Source organism: Ochotona curzoniae, unplaced genomic scaffold (genome assembly GCF_017591425.1).
Source record: "Ochotona curzoniae isolate NIBS_2020 unplaced genomic scaffold, NIBS_Ocur_1.0 patch58, whole genome shotgun sequence".
NCBI classification, from domain to species: Eukaryota; Metazoa; Chordata; class Mammalia; order Lagomorpha; family Ochotonidae; genus Ochotona; species Ochotona curzoniae.
The window spans coordinates 1,320,221-1,337,248 of record NW_024467037.1 but is presented as its reverse complement, the minus strand read 5'-3'; the positions used below and the strand labels follow the sequence as shown (position 1 = coordinate 1,337,248).

Below are 17,028 nucleotides of genomic sequence, written 5' to 3'. Positions count from 1 at the left end.
CATCAGCGATCTGTTTTTTATTTAAGCTGATGGAAGCTACAGTATACCTCAACTATAAGATTAACTGGCTTTTTTCCATTGGCTCCTAATTATAATTTGGTTGTTTCCAAGCTACTTATCAAATGCATTCTGGGTGTGGTTGTGACAACCCCATGAATGGATCTCATAGTCTTTTCTCCTCATTCTGCCTAATAATGATGTTGCTGTAGGAGGAGCAACCTGATCCTTCAAGATTGGCCTTTTATATCCATAATGATCCAGGTGGGGTGTCATGTGAATGGTGTATTCCCAGAGTAAAACTTAGCTGCCCTTTGTGCAAAGGGACTGCGTCTCTTGAGCCAAAGCTGTGTCAGCCTGTTTAAATCATTCACAAAGTAGCTTATAGAGTGTTTAAAAAGGAACAGTTCCAAAGCACTTACATTTTTTTTTTTTACCATCATGACATTCTGTCTTTTCATTGATATTATCGTGGCATTAACATTTCACTTCTTCTTACCTCCAGAAAACGCCCACTCCTGGACCTCCATGTTGAACTCAACAGCAAAGTGTGTGATTGGAACAGTCAAGTTCCTGCTAAGAAGAAGTACCATGTCTTGCTGCAGCATACTCTGCGAAAACAACTCATCCTTTCTTAACCAAAAAACAATTCAAATGCACTGAATGCCACTATGTCCCTCTCTAGGGAATGGGAGCTTTTCTCGCAGGCATAGAGGTGCTTGGTGTAGTTGAGCTCCTTCCCCTGGGTCAGGAAGTTCCCCCTGGGTGTGTGTTGGAGCTGGATCCTCAGGTGGAGGGTGGAGGCACTGGCCACTGTGGACAAAAGAGCTGACTGGGTAAGCCTTAGGAAGGGAAATGCTTTGGAACTTTAAAAATCAAGTGTTGATTGAATTGAGCATTTCAGGATTATGTTGCCTTTTGTAGCCATTATTATGTTCTATGATCAACTAAAACAAAAGTGCAGGGATAGGTATTTAAATGCTTGCAGTTAGTCTGTAGGTGTCCATATGTCACAAACAATTGCTACCAGAAACAGCACAGTTAACCAACATTTTATATATTGCCTTGCACAGTTTTTTTTTCTGCACATAAGCTCTGGATGTGGAACAGAGGTTGTCTTATATCCAGAGGTTGGACAACTGTGTCAAATCACTGTGGACTAAGTCATAGTCTGGAGGCCTGGAAGTCTGAGATCAAGGGGGCAGCAGAGGTCATGTCTGTGTCTGGTGAGCCACCTGCTTCTGGGTTTGCAGGTGGCTCTTTTCTCTTGTCTTCATGTGGCCTGGTTGGATGAGTGGGAATGAGAGAGGGAGGAAAGGGAACCCTCTCTTATCTCTTTTGATAAGGGCACTAACTTTATTCATGAGGTTCCCACCTTTATAACCTAATTGCCTCTCAAAGACTCCACTTCTTAATACCATTGCAATGGGAATTGAGCTCTCAGCATCCAAGGAAGACTCAACATGGAAGGGCAATCTGGTAGTGTATGAGAGGCTTGTCCACTCACTCAGTGGTTCACATTATCAAGGACACCTCTGATTCTACACTTTGATGCCACTATCATTGTTTCAAGTCTCACTTAAAACTCTACAGTATAATGAACTGTTGCATGGTGCGAGCGAGATTACACCAGACATGTCTAAGGTTTATTGAGGAGTCTTTATTAACAAAGCTTGGTGATAATAGAGCACAATAGCAAATCACAAGTCCATATGGCAATCCAACCAATCATAATCCCAAGAGGAACAAATGGTCATTATCCTTAAATCCATCCATTAAGCTGAAGACCTATGTCCCAGCTTCCCCAACAATATAAGTTATCCTAAGAGACATGCAACAAATAACCTGGACACACTCACAAAGCTGCAGACATTCACCTTTCCCTGGCTTCTCTGCCCACATTCCACTACTGCTAGGCCTCACCCCTCCTGGAACTCCTGACAGCACACAAACCAGAAACAACATTATTATAACCATTGCCCCATCTAAGCAGTACACAGGGACCATGCTCAGGGGATTACCTGTCCTGGGTCAGCCAAGAGTCGAGGTGCCAGAATAATGGAAGCACCTGGCCAGAAAGAGTGAGAGTCCCTGCTTCATGGGTCTTTTAAAGGGGCTTGTGAAGGGAGTAGTTACACAACAATGCAATATCGTCCCCTCTCAGTTGATAGGTGAGTCACAGGTGGGCAGGAACAAATACCTAAGTGTTGTGGGCTAAGGAGTTGATTAGTGCTCATTGGGATGGGCAGGAACAGGAACTGGGCTTGAGGCTAAAAATGCCTAGACTAATTGAACTTGTCTACATCCAATATCCTGGCTAAATTAGGATGTGGGGGAAGTGGTTGAGGATGGAATTATCATTCCATTGCTGTTAGGACCCACCTTCAGGACAGAGGATAGGGGACACAGCCAAATTTCATTTGCCCACTGTCAATGGGTGCTGGCTATCACTGGCTGCACCCCGTAACAACTATTTATTTATATGTGTTGTTTAAAGTATATTTGCAGGGCCCGGCAGCATGGGGGGTCTAGTGGCTAAAGTCCTCACCTTGAACACACCCCAGGATCCCATATGGGTGCCGGTTCTAATCCCGGCAGCTCCACTTCCCATCCAGCTCCCTGCTTGTGGCCTAGGAAAGCAGTTGAGGACGGCCCAAAGCTTTGGGACCCTGCACCCGTGTGGGAGACCCGGAAGAGGTTCCTGGATCCTGGCTTCAGATCAGCATAGCATCGGCCGTTGTGCTCACTTGGGGAGTGAATCATCAGACAGAAGATCTTCCTCTCTGTCTCTCCTCCTCTCTGTATATCTGACTTTCCAATAAATAAATAAATCTTTATAAAAAAAAAGTTTATTTTCATATGTGTTGCCATGTTGTGTCAGAAAGAATTAAAACAGTGAAGGGACAGTTATTTCTCTTGCAAAGTAGTTTTGTTGGTGTCTTCATTTGTGGAGGATGCCTTGGGTGCCTGAAGATTTCTTCACCTGTAGGGCCCAGTGCAATGGCGCAATGGTTAAGGTCCTCACCTTGCACACCCGGGATCCCATAAGGGCGCCGGTTCTAATCCTGGCGGCCCTGCTTCCCATCTAGCTCCCTGCTAGTGGCCTGGGAAAGCAGTCCAGGATGGCCCAAAAGCTTTGGGACCCTGCACCCGCGTGAGAGACCTGGAAGAAGTTCCTGGCTCCTGGCTTCGGATCGGCATAGCATTGGCCGTTGTGCTCACTTGGGGAGTGAATCATCGGACAGAAGATCTTCCTCTCTGTCTCTTCTCTCTGTATATCTGCCTTTCCAATAAAAATAAAATAAATCTTTAAAAAAAAAAAGATTTCTTCACCTGTAGCTTAAGGACACCAGTAGGAAGTGAAGTGTATATTTGGCCTCATGAACCAGAACCCTGTGTTAATTGTGTTGGAAGGAAACTATTGGAATGGAATGGTTAATGATTGGACAGATTTTGTGGCTTTGTCAGTCCCCTCCAGACAAGGTGACAAGTGTCTTTGTTATGGCTCTTATCATTAGGCAGTACCTTGTTCTTACTTTTGCCCTAAAATGCCATTTATAGTATCTTCTTTCAATCATTCAAGATTTACAAATATAGGAAACAAAGTGAAATGTGATGAACTTCACATATGATATTCTGCATATAAATATTGATGACATATATTATTTGAGCCTTGAATGCTGAAAATCTCACATTAATATGTACCTTCTGAGCTCATTGCAATGGCTCAATTGGTCACTTCTCCCCTTGCAAACACCAGGATCTCATATAGGCACGTGTTTGTGTCCTGCCTACTCTACTTTCCATCCAGCTTGCTACTTAACAAAGTGGTGGAAGATGGCCTGGAGCTTTGCAACCCTGCATCCATCCACATGAGAGACCCAGAGGGGCTTTTGGCTCCTGGCTTCGGATCAGCTCAGCTCCAGCCATTTGCAGCCATCTAGGGAATGAACCAGTGGATGGAAGACTTTTTTCTCTGTCTCCTTTCTGTTGGTCTGCCTTCACAATACAAATAAATAAATCCTCTTAAATGTGTACTTTCTTAGCTGTAGATTATTAGCTGTTGAATCAGTCACAGGCTCTTTGAGGCCAGGAAGGCAAGGCATAACACCATAAAGAAACCTGTTTGGGCTGTTTGTTTAACGTCATGAAGCAGGAAGTCCAGAGAAAGGGTGGATTCATTAAATGGCTCCACAGTATCCTCAAGGACTTGATGTTTTCCACCTTTTCTCTTTGAAACTATACCACTTTGGCTTTTGTTTTCAGGTTTGTCATGTAATGGTTACAGGATAGTTACAGATCCAAGTGTTTCACCCAGATTTCAGCAGAGAAAGCATCTCATCCTTCTGTCGCCTCTTAAGATTAACGGGAAGCTTCCTTGCTTCACCTCTGACTACAGTCACAAGATATTTCCAGTTTTCAACCAGTCATGCCAATAGCCCAGCGTGATCATGCTTGGCTGATAGCAAGTCAGATTCAGTCTATTAAAACTGAGGAGGATTTCTGCCGCCCTGAGATGCATAGCCTCCACAAGCTGGGGTTCTGTTGATAAGGAAAAGCAAAGTATGGCACTCCCCTGTGCGGTAGACAACCATAGTGGTGCCAAAAAATGAGAACACCGGAATTACTAACACCAATTCAACTGCTAATAGCAATTCAGCTCTTCTCTCAACTCTCAGAGGAAATCCGTGGGAACACCAGTTTGAGAATGTAAACGACCAGTCTTATGAGCTAATGTTCTTCAGAAATTTGAGCAAATGTTAGCAGTGTGTAGCATGCATTCCAGGAAAAGCATCATATACCTGTCTGCTGTTTGTGAAGGCTGCTGTCTTAACCTCTCCAGCCCCATCTTCTCCCTCCTCCGACACATAGCCTGTAACATGCCTTATTCCATCTTGCCTGGCATGGGAACAATGTAGAGATCATCAAACAGTGTCTCTTCTTTCCTCGACATGCCTCTTATTAAATAATCATTTATTAAGTTATTTATTATTGTATTGTCTATTTATTTTTTGTTTTTTAATTATATAGTTTTATTAATTTTAAACATCGGTTAATCCCCTGACCCCAATGAGAAGAATACTAGCAATTCTTTTCCTTGTGCCTTCGCTCACTGGCAGGGGATATGGTGTGGAGAGAAATTGCAGTTTAAGGCTCAGGTTGACACAAGGGAGAAATAAGACCACGCCTTCTTTGCCTACCTTGCAGAGATGTTCTGAGGATGAAATGAGAGCTTCTTTGTGATTGTGCATTGCTAAGGTCATGCAAAGATAAGCTGGGGCCATTAGACCACACTGTGGAGGGGCTATTTTAGGCTGAATCAGAAATGGTATAGTAGATAGGATTTGCATAGTTGAGATGGAATAGAGAATATGTCATGGGAAAGGAACTAAGTTGAGTGAAGAACAAACAACAATGCAGGGCCTGTTTAAGAATCTTTGGGTATAACTTTGAGTGGGAGTGAGGAGATATGAGGAAGGGTGAGCAGTGGCTGAGAGGTGTCCAAATGCCCACTATGGAGTAGGCTGAACTAAGTCAGAGCCAGGAGCTAGACGTCAGCCCTCAGTCTAGCTCTCCCACATGGGTGGCAGTGATCCAGCTGTGTGAATCATCATCTCTGCCTCCCAGGGTCTGCACTAGCAGCAAACTGGTATTGGGAGCCACAATCAAGAATCACATTCATGGGTCCTGGGACAGGGCATCTCATGCCTGGATCCCACAAGCCAGCCACCACGTGCACGTGGTGAGCTGGGCCCAGGCCTGCCTGGGCTCTGGGGCTGCTCCCTTCGGGGTGAGTACACTGACCAAGGGGGGAGGTCTCCGGAGCAGGGCTAGGCAGGCCCACCTGCTGCTCTCATTGGGTGGTGGACGGGATTGGGGTGGGGTGCGACTTTGGGCCTGGGAGTTTAAACTTCCTGCAGCCTCTCAGCTGCGGGTGGGTCCTGGGACAGGGTGTCTCATGCCTGGATCCCACAAGCCAGCCACCACGTGCACGTGGTGAGCTGGGCCTGGGTGGCCAGTGCACCATTTGGCGTCAGGCTTTGCTTGCTGGCCGCCCGGCAGGGGAGCTCTGGGATTTTGGTGGTTTGAATTGCTGCTTATGTAGCTCCACGTTGAACCCAATGTGTTTCTGTGAGGTGAATATATGCTAAAGATTCCCAATGACAGTAACTCTTCCTTTGAAGAACGTGTTATCACTTAGCAATGCTGACCACCAAATACCAGTCCATGCAAAAGCTATGGCTTGGGGCTTGTCCAGCAGAATCATATCCTGTTACCTGACATGATGATGGATCAGGAGAATGGTCACTTTGGTCAGGGCCATTACATTAACTAGCACTCGAGAGCCATATCCAGGGGTAGATTCTGTGGGGGCTGTGTGGGCCAAGCCCTGTGGAAATTCTAGCCCCACTGGTTAGCTCAAGAGTTGCGGAGGTGATGGAATAAGCTCGGGGTGAACAAGGAGCCTGCCATCAATCACAGGTAAAGGAACCCACAGCAGTCTGGACTGGTCAAGGCAGCAGCACCTGAATGTGCATCCTGAATAGGGTGTGGGGTGGGCCGGGCTGCAACGTTCACCAACTCATACAAGGCCAAATGGAAGGCCAGACTTTTCCGGGCACTGGCCTAAAAACCATTGGCATGTATGAGAACTGGGTTTGGGAGTGGATCAAGTGGAGGAACTTGGGAAACTCCCCTGGCGGGTCATAGCTCCTGCTGGTGAACATGTGGTCCAGACCTAGGGGTCGGACAAGCTGGGCAAGGGAGCTCCAATGGCTGGCTAATGTATGGGTTCATAATGGAATGGGGTGTACCGGGCAGGACTGAGCAAGCCTTAGCCCACTAGCAAAACTGGAAACCAGGATGGAGCACAGGTCATGCCGAGCTAGGCTCTTGCACTTACTGGTCTGCATAAGTCAGGGACGCTAAGCCACAGTGTCCAAGGCAGAGGCTGGTACAAGTGAGGGGCTGAGTCAGAGCAACCACTGGCATGCATGTGATCCATGGTTGGGAATAGGCCCAGTTGGGGAGCTAAGGGAACACCCTAACTGGATTAAGGTTACCACCAAGGAGCATGTGGACTGGAATGGGGGCTGCATTCTGATCAGAAAACAGTTGAAATCTCCCTTGTCACAAGTGTGGACTGGGACTGGATGCACCAGGTTGGGCCAGACCCAACACTGTCTGGTGTCCTGGAGGACCAGGTAGATGTGTGATGGACTAGGCTAGGTCTCAACCCCTAGTGAGCCATGTGTGAGCCATATGTGGGTATGGACAGCTGTGGCTGGGCTGAAACATCCAACCAGAACCAGCTTGGGTCAAAGGCTAGTCAGGAAAAGCCACTGTTTCTGCTATGACAGGAGGTGAACTGAGTAGGGCTGGCTCATGGACCCCCTGGCATGCGTGAAATCTGGCATTGAGAGAGATTCTGATGGATGAGCCTGGGCAACTCCTTTGGCAGAACACAGACCCTGCAGGTAAGCACAAGAAGCATGAATGGAAACAGCCCAGAATAGGCCATGGAAAGTTACCCACTGGCATACATTTGGCATGGATCAGGCAGAATCAGTTCACATCACCCACTGGCAAATCCAAGCACCAGAATAGTATGGATCGAGCCAGGTTTTGTCACGATAAAAACCAGTCCACAATATGGAATGCCAAGGTGAGGTTGCCTGTACCGGATATGACTGCAGTGCCCATCCAGCACATGTGAGAACCAGGAAGGGAGGGGGCAGAGCCAGCAGGGGAATAAAGGGTGGTTCCCCTGCTGGACAGCTACTTCCACTAAAGAGCATGAGCTGGGATGGGGGCAGACCAGACTAATAGGGCTACAATACCTGTGTGCCTCATGTGGCCTAGATCAGGGAAAAGCCAGGCTGGGCTGATTTTTCCTACTGGTGTAAACAAAATTAGAGTGGGTGAGGGTTGTTTGGGCTTAGCCGCAGCATCAGCTGGCAGAAGCTGGCACTGGAGCTAATTCTGTCAAGTCAAACCACAGAACCACCTGGATAATGCATAATCTGGGAGTGAGAGACCTGGGAGGGAAATAGTGGGTTCCCCGCTCTTGGGTTACCACTACCACAGGAGGGCACGAAAACTAGGACAGGGACTGGGGTGGCTAGACAGAGAGGCACTCAACAACACCCACGAGGGCTTGATTGTTGAGCTGGTTAGATGGATCTAAGCTTCAATGCCAATTGACATGTACGAGAGCCAAAGGGGATGTGGGACAGACTGGACTGGTCTGCTACACATACTGGCAAACCAGGGTAGGGGGCGGGCCTGGTGGGGGTTATTGTGGGTCGCTCTCACCAGGCTGCAGCTCCCACGGGTTTATGTGAGGGCCAAGTATGCGCTGTGCAGAACCAGTCTGGACTGCAACACCCATTGGTTCCAGTGGAAAGCGGGGCTGAAAACAGAACCAACCCAGCAATTGCAACCACCAGCTGATTGGGGCGATGGACTGTGCTGGGCCCTGTACTTGCTGGTGCATACAAGAATCTGGCCTGGGAACACCTCAGATGAAGTTTCTTTGGGGATCTCCCCAATCGGACTGCCGGACTCAGAACCCTAACCATGAAAGGACAGAAGACGGAGCAAGTCAACCAACCACCTCAGCTATATGTTGGCAGCAAAATACCAGGCAAATGGAGATGCTATGATGGACAATGTCAATCAGTGGATTCTTCAACGACCTCATTGTGTTTGGAGAGGTGAGATTGGCAGCGATTCATAACTGGTGAACTATCGAAACCACTTGAGTGAGTATCTCAGAGCATGCCCCACATACGGGACTTGGGGTGGGTGGGAAACTGGGTGGGGCTTCTCCCTTAATATCCCCATTTACCTCAGATACATGAAGGAAACAATATGGAAAAAATAATCTTACCCACTTTCTTGTAGCCCTTGAACCTTTTTACCCAAATTAACTATGTAAAGACTGTCAAAAGAAGAAAAGAAAAAAGAAAAAAGAGTAAGCTACATAAAAAAAAAAAAAAGAATCACATCCACGCACTCCAATGTGGCACACAGGTATCTTCACTGGTGTCTGGAAAGATATACAGAGAAGAGATACAGAGAGGAAGAATCCGATGATTCACTCCAAGTGAGCGCAACGATACTATGCCGATCCGAAGCCAGGAGCCTCCATCAGTCTCCCACAGGGTCCCAAAGCTTTGGGCCATCCTCGACTGCTTTAGGCCACAGGCAGGGAGCTGGCCGCCATTAGAACCGGCGCCCATATGGGATCCCGGGCGTGCAAGGCAAGGACCTTTAACCACTTGCGCCACCGCGCCGGGCCCTTCACTGGTGTCTTAACCGCTAGACCAAACGCCTCCCTCCTGTGGAGCTTTTGTATGTGAAGTTTTGATGAGTAAAAGAAGTCAGTCCCGAAGATACACACGGTGTGAGGCCATTTATGTAAAATAATCCTAATAGCTAAATCCATATAGATAGCATGTTAATGGTTATCAGGCACTAGGGAAAGAAGAGAATAGAGGGAGGATGCTTCATGGGTAGGAGATTTCCTTCAAAGAGAATGATAATACTTCATCTCTAGATAGAGGTGGTGGTTGCACAACACTGTGGATTTCTTGTTATTGAACTGTGCTTTTATTAATATTATAATATAATAATTGACCAATTTTGTTTTGTATAAATTTTACCATAGTAAAAAAGAGAGAAGAGACTAGAATTTATTTACTCATTCATTAATAATTCCACAGCCCCCCATGTTTTTGGTTTTTGAAAGGAGCTTTTTAGAGCAATTTATGGTTTACAGAAAAACATAGTATAGAATGTATTAAGAACAATCCTGTCTGTCCAGTGCTCCTATAATTAACATTTGATATTAATGTGGACGATGTGTCACAGCTGATGAACCCATGTCAATGCCCTAACATTATCTAAGTCCGTGCTTTACATTAAGATTCACTCTTTGCAATGTATAATCCTCTTGAGTTTTGCTAAATATCCAATGTCATGTATGTGCCCAAAGTGTGCCCTCTGGAACACTTTGCTGCTGTGAGAACTGCCTCTGCACTCATCTTTTTTCATATACCCGAAGCCTTGGAAACCACTGATATATTTTTTTAAGTAAATTTTAATTTTTTTAAAATAATGATTACATGGTTGATCAGGGTGGGAAGGATTGAGGTTTAGGGAAATTGGGTGAATTCATTGCTTCCAAATTTGCTATTTCTTCTTGTTGTTCCTGAGAGAAGGGGAAAAAACAAAGGGGAAACCACTCATGACTTTCCACACGTCCCAGTACCCAGGGATGAGGAATCGCCACCTCATACCAACCCCGGCTCTCAATGTGAACATCTCCCAAGGGTTCTGTCCAAGTGGCTTGGATAGTTCTGAAATGCTGCTGCTTTCACCGATCCGAGGATGATGTCACCTTCCCAATGTCCATTGGCTCTGTTCACCAAGATTTTTTGCTGTCATCGTTTGTTTGGTGTAGTTGGCCAGTTAGTTCTGTTCTTCTGCTACAGCACCAAATGTGCTGCCATATTCTCCTTTTACAACAGGGCCTGTGTCCACTGCTCCACCTTTTTCATTAAGTAGGGCATGTTCTTGCAGGCGAGTCCAAGTAGCTGGGTCAGGTGTCCCAATTATCACAGGATCCCCCACTTCTGAGGCTCACACCCCCGACATCCACGTTGTTGGCAGGCCCCAGGGCCAGGAGACGCTGCCAGATCTATCACCCCTGGGGCTCATGAAACCAACATCCACCTAGAAGGTGGGTCCCAGGATCTGAGTTGAGCTACCTGAGTCCTGTCAGATCCCCTGTCCCTGGGACTCACGTACCTGGCCCCCACTGGGCCCAGGCTGGCATGACTTGCCTCACCTCAGCATCTGCAGTCTTATTGCACAGCCTGGCCTAGTCTAGTCTATCCACTATTCTAGCTCCTATTGGTGGGTGCTGCAGCCTATCCCAGCTCAGCCTGATTGTTGTCCTGGTGTTAATGTGAATTGGCTGGTGTTGCGGCCAGATCTGGCTCCTCCTACCCCCTGTCCTGGTTCTCAGATCTGCCGGTAGGTGTTATGTGCTGGCCCAAACTGACTCACATTATGCTGGTGGTTACTGTAACCTGCTATGGTCTGGGATGCTCCTTGCCTTGCTTCTTGTGCTTACCTTCAGGGGCTGCATCGCAATGAAGGAGTTTCCTAAGCACCTCCATTGACACTCCTCCCAGTGGCAGTTCTTGTGCACACCTGTGGGTCATTGGCCCAGGTTGACTTTGTCTACCTCCTGTCCTGACACATCCATTCTGGTTCTTGTTGGTTGTTGCAGCCCAGTGCTACCTGGTCTGCACCCAGACACAGCTTTCATGTAGTTCAGTGGGAGTCAAGACCTAGTCTGGCCTGTTCTATACCCAGCCTGGCTCTCATGTGAATCAGTGGGTTTGGAGTCAAGCCCAATCCATTGCTCCACCATCCCAGTGCACACCCATGCCGGTGCAGTCTGTAGCCATGTACAGCCATGCCTGCTGCCCTCAATCCTACTCTTGTTCTCACCAGTGGGAACCCCAACCCAGCTGGGGTGCCCCCTTAGCTCCCCAGCAAGGCCTGAACACATTATCAGTTCTAGGAGGAGCCAGAAGAGATTGTAGATTGTGGTTCCACAGGGCTGAGCCACATTGCCTCCACAGATTCTGCTATCAGACCCACTTCTCTCACTCTCGTTCTCTCCTCCAATGGAAGTCCCTCAGCTGCAATTCCTAACCTGGGCATAAAAACCACAGGGCATCTCCCTCTGCCACCTGTGTGATCACACCATTCCCTCATAAATCAAGTCCCTCTAACCACAAGGGTGTGCCTCCAGGCGGCCAGAAGGGCTTCACCCAAGACCTTTGGCACCCCGGCTGCCTGGCTACAGGTACCCATGCAGGTAAAAAAAACCTGATCTCTGGAATGGGTGGTCCTGGAGGCTCGTTGAGCTTCCATCCTCCTGAGAGAGCCAGTGTGCTTAGTTGTACATACCTGTGCTGGGTTCAACCACTGACTTTTCAATGAATCTGTAGCTCTACCTCTTCCAGACCAGGAATCACATGGTATAGGCTTTTCAGGCAGGCTTCTTCCTTAGCAGTATGCATGTAAAGTTCTTCTATATCTTTTTTACAGCTAAGTATTGAATTACTTGCTGCTGAATAATATTTTATTTTATGGGTATACATAATTGATTCATTTACCTGATGAAGGATGTCTTGATTGTTTCTTTAGCCTCTCTGTCTCTTGGGTGCTTGAATCTAAGAACCAGCTCTGTTCCCCAATCAAATAATTCCGTTTCCTTCATGCTCCTATGCTATGTCATCTGTGGATCAACCAACATTCTTTCTACTTCCTCCTTTACCATGAGTGTCATACATCTGCCATCTGCCTCTCAGCTTAGCCATTCTGCCACACTTCAAGATTCTACATCTCCTGCTGTTAGTTACCAAGTCAGGGGTCCTTGGATCCTAAGGGGGCCACTGACCCCTCCCCACTTTCCCAGGATATGCCACAAAAGCAGCTCTACACTTGATATTAGCCAGAAGGCTGAGAAATGATACACGACAGAAGTTCTATCAAGAATGTTTTGGTGTTTCTTTTTTGATCCTCAAATGAGGTTGTTCCCAAGGATCCATCCTTTGTTTACTCTTTTGACAAATCATACAGCTTTCAGTCTCTGTTCCTGATAGTGACTCCAAGATGAATGTTAGTAGCACAGATTGCTTTAAGTTCAAATCTTAATTTTCTTTTTTTTTTTTTTATTACAAAGTCAGATATACATAGAGGAGGAGAGACAGAGGGGAACATCTTCTTTCAGATGATTCACTCCCCAAGTGACCGCCATGGCTGATGCTGCACTGATTTGAAGCCAGGAACCAGGAACCTCTTCTGGGTCTCTCACATGGGATCCTGGCACATCCAAGGCAAGGACTTTAGCCACTGGGCTAACATGCTGCATCCTCAGGAAATATTTTTAAAGATTTACTTATTTATTTGAGTGATAGGTAAAGAGGGACACAAGAAGAAACACAGACAGAAACACAGAGAGTGAGAGAATGTGTGTCCACCAGCTGGTTCACGCCCCCAAATGCTCACAACAGTTGAATTGGCCAGGTTGAAGCTAGAAGCTAGAACTGCATCTGGGTCTCCCATGTGGGTGGCAGGGACCCAAGTATTCAAGCTCTTCTTGGACTGCTTGCCAGGTTCATCAGTAGCAGGGAGCTGTATTGGAAACAGAGTCGCCAGACTTGAAGTGTTGCTCCAACAGGGGTGAGGATATTTCTAGCAAGAGCTTAAGCTGCTGTGTCACAATGTCTCCCCCTAGGGGGTATTCTGATTAGCATCAAGTGTTTGAAACAGAATGTAAGTAACATAATTTTTACATTGTGAAGTGCAAATAGTTAACACCGTGAGCTTGGAATATATCCCAGTTGTCTTATATTGATATATAATTCACATGCCATAAAATTTACCCTTTCTTTAAAAAGATTTATCTAATTTTATTTGAAAGGCAAAGTTACAGAAAGGGGAAGAGGAGAAGCGAGAGAGGGAGAGATCTTCCATTCACTGATTGACTCCCCAAATGACAGCTAGGGCTGGAACTGAGACAATGTGAAGCTAGAACTAGGCACCTTCTCCAGGTCTCCCACATGGGTGCAGGGTCCCAAGGATTGGGCTATCCTTTGCTGCCTTCCCAGACTATAAGCAGGGAGCTAGATTAGAAGTGGGGCAACTGGAGCTCAAACTGGCACCAACATGAAATGTTGGCATGACAGGTGGAAGCTCAACCTGCAGGTCCAGAGTTCAGAATCTACCCTTTGGCAGTGCATACCGCATAGTTTTGTTTTTGTTTTTGTTTTTGTTTTTTACTGTATTCATAGAGTTGTGCAGTCACTGCCCCAGTCTAGTTACAGAGCATTTCCATGCATGGAAACTCCATATCTGACTAGCTGTCACTGTCGGGTCCTCTCCTTCTGGCAGTGTGAAATCTATTTCTGTTTGTGCAGATTGGCTTGTTCTGAGTAGTTATGTAACAGAACATGCAAAAAAATGATGTCTTTCACTTAGCAGCAAGGTCCAAGTTTTCTCTATGATGTAGAATATGGATGAATTTGGGGGCTATTGTGATGGTGTAGTGAGTAAATTGCTGCCTGCACCTCTTTGAGGGTGCCTCACTTCCAATCTAGCTCTTTGCTAATATATCTATTAATGTTGCAAAAGAGAGCATAAGTGTGTGGGTCCCTGTACCATGTGGGGACTTGGAAAGAGTTCCTGGTCCTGGCTTCAGGCTGTCCCAGTCCTGGTTGTTGCAGCCATCTGGGGAGCGAACTGGCAGATGAAAGGTCTCTCTCTCTGTATCTCAACCTTCTCTCCTCTCTATAACTTCACCTTTCAAATGCATAAAAACATATACATATTATATATACTAAAGGTTATGGATAAATTTCATTCCATTTTATGGCTGAGCTATATCTTAGCATATGAACATACTACACTTTTTGCTTATTCATTAGTTGTTGGACAATGTTTTGCTTTTAAAAAAAAGCTGTATTTTAAAGGATCAGGAACTCCAACTGTCCCTTTTTTTTTTAATAATAGATTTTTTTATTAATTGCATTGCATTATGTGACACAGTGTTATGGGCACTGGGATTCCCCCCACCCCTCCCTGAACCCTCTCCCCATGGTGGATTTCTCCACCTTGCTGTGTTACCACAGTTCAAATTCAGTTGAGGTTCTTTCATTGGAAGTATTTACCAAGCATAAAGTCCAGTGTCTTATTATCCTAGTGGGTTCAATGATTTCTTGGTGAGACCATCTCTGGTCCGAAGGTAAAGCCAGCAAATTATCATCCCAATCAATTAAAAGCCCGAACATAACATCAACAGCCATTTACAACCTTATGGCATTAATTGACATGGTATTGATTAATAGTATGTTGATAGGAAAATGCGGTTTCTTTACTACATCCTGTGACTTCTTCATAGACATTTCAATTTTTGGTTTATATTCACCTGATTCCATAGTTATCAGTTTAGGTACAGTACATTTTTTTAGGATGGGTGTGCAGAGAAATCCCCAATACCCCAGTGAGGCGTAACTAATCTTTGTGTCCCACCTAGTGAGGCATGTTTGGATCCACGCTGGCCATTTCCTGTCTGATTCTAAGCTTTCCTTGTTGTTGTCTGTCCATTCTAGATTTTTTGTTTGTTTGTATGTTTGTTTGTTTGCTTGTTTTGAGGGGTTACTGGAGCGATCCTAATGGTCACCATGAGGGAGGGTGGGGACCCAGAGCCGGAGCCAGGCAAGGACCAGAGAGAGCTCGCCTCCCTAGTCCCGAAGGAAGTTTATTATTCTTCTGTTTCTGCAGATCGCTCAGGACTCCTGGCCATCGTTCCGATGGTGCTGGTTTCTGCACGGCAGAGTTTGGACTTCTTCCATCCCCTGTGGAGGCTCCAGATGGGGGTGGGTGACCTCAGAGTTCTCGGCCTCTAAAGGCACTCCTATTCCCCATGGTCTCCTTAGCGGTTGGGATGTAGTCCTTGGTGTCCGTGTTGATGGTCCTTGGTGAGGATCTGGGAGTCTTCAGGGTTGGGATACGAGCCTCCTCCTGACCTCCCGCTCCACTCTGGGGTCTCCCCCCTGCTCCATACGCATGACCTCCTGTTAAGAGGCTTTCAGGGTCGCTCCCGATTCCCCCCTTATGCCTGTGTAGCTTTACTATTATCTAGTGCCGACTTGAGTCTGTTGTCTATGGGTTATCAGATTTGATCCTGATAGGTTATATTTCACGTCTTCCTCTCACTTTTTAGGGAGATGGAATATTTCTCTGCATTTCCTCCCCATTACAGAGTAACATAGGGCATTGAGAATGTTTTACATTTTACAGTTCTTTGATGTAGATCATAAGCATTCTGACTCACATTAATTGTTGTTTTATAGGTTACAACACATTATCTTATTGCATTGGATACATGTTGTCAGAGATTGCAATAATATTACAATGTATAGGTATTATTTTCCAGATTAACAACTTTTCATCTCAGATTAAGGCAAACATGTGGTATTTAACCTTTTGGGATTGGTTCATTTCTCTTAGCATAATGGTTTCCAGTTGGGCCCATTTGGCCACAATGAACTGCATTTCATTTTTTTTTTTTGATAGCTGAGTAGTATTCCATGGAGTATATGAACCATAGCTTTCTTATCCAGTCCTCTGTTGATGGGCATTTTGGTTGCTTCCAGGTTTTTGCAATTACTGATTGTGCTGCTATAAACATAGGGGTGCATGTTGGTTTCTCGTAAAACAGGTGTTTTGGGTATATTCCTAGGAGTGCTATTGCTGGATCTTATGGTATGCTGATTTTCAATTGTTTCAGTATCCTCCATACTGATTTCCATAGAGGCTGTACAAGTTTGCAGTCCCACCAACAGTGGAGTAGGGTTCCCTTTTCCCCACATCCTTGCCAGCAAGTGTTGTTGGTGGTTTTTTGTATGTGTGCCATCCTTTCTGGTGTTAGGTGGTACCTCATTGTTGTCTTCATTTGGATTTCCCTTATTGCCAGGGAACTTGAGCATTTTTTCATATGTTTGTTTGCCATTTGGGTTTGTTCTTTTGTGAAACATCTGCCCATTTCCTGTGCCCATTTCTTGAGTAGTTTGTTTGTTTTGGTGTTTTGGTTGTTCTGTAGATCTTTGTATATCCTGGAGATTAGCCCCCTATCACCTATGTAGTGTGCAAAAATCTTCTCCCATTCTGTGGGTTGCTTTTTTACTTTGTTGATTGTTTCCCTTGCTGTACAGAAGCTTCTTAGTTTGATGAAGTCCCATTTGTTTATTTTGGTCTTGATTGCTATTGCCTTTGGAGTCCTTTTTAGGAAGTCAGGGCCTACACCTAAATCTTGTAGTGTGTTTCCTACATTTTCTTCCAAAAGTTTGAAGGTTTCTGGGTGTAGGTTTAAGTCTTTTATCCATTTAGATTTTTTTTCGATTTCTATTTCTTTTCTTTTTTTTAATTCTTATTGACATTGTA

At 45.7% G+C, this 17,028-nt stretch overlaps 1 protein-coding gene across 6 annotated transcripts in view; it reads left to right on the top strand.

Annotated features, from left to right (window-relative positions):
• The window catches only part of LOC121168119 (CASP8 and FADD-like apoptosis regulator), a 40,004-nt gene extending 39,352 nt beyond the window's left edge, over window positions 1–652 (top strand). For all 6 annotated transcript variants that reach the window (XM_040997911.1, XM_040997909.1, XM_040997910.1 and 3 more), the window contains one exon: window positions 503–652. In XM_040997911.1, the coding sequence (XP_040853845.1) occupies window positions 503–635 (133 nt within the window). In that variant the 3' untranslated portion in view covers window positions 636–652. The remainder of the gene's footprint in view (window positions 1–502) is intronic.
• Window positions 653–17,028: the final 16,376 nt, after the last annotated feature.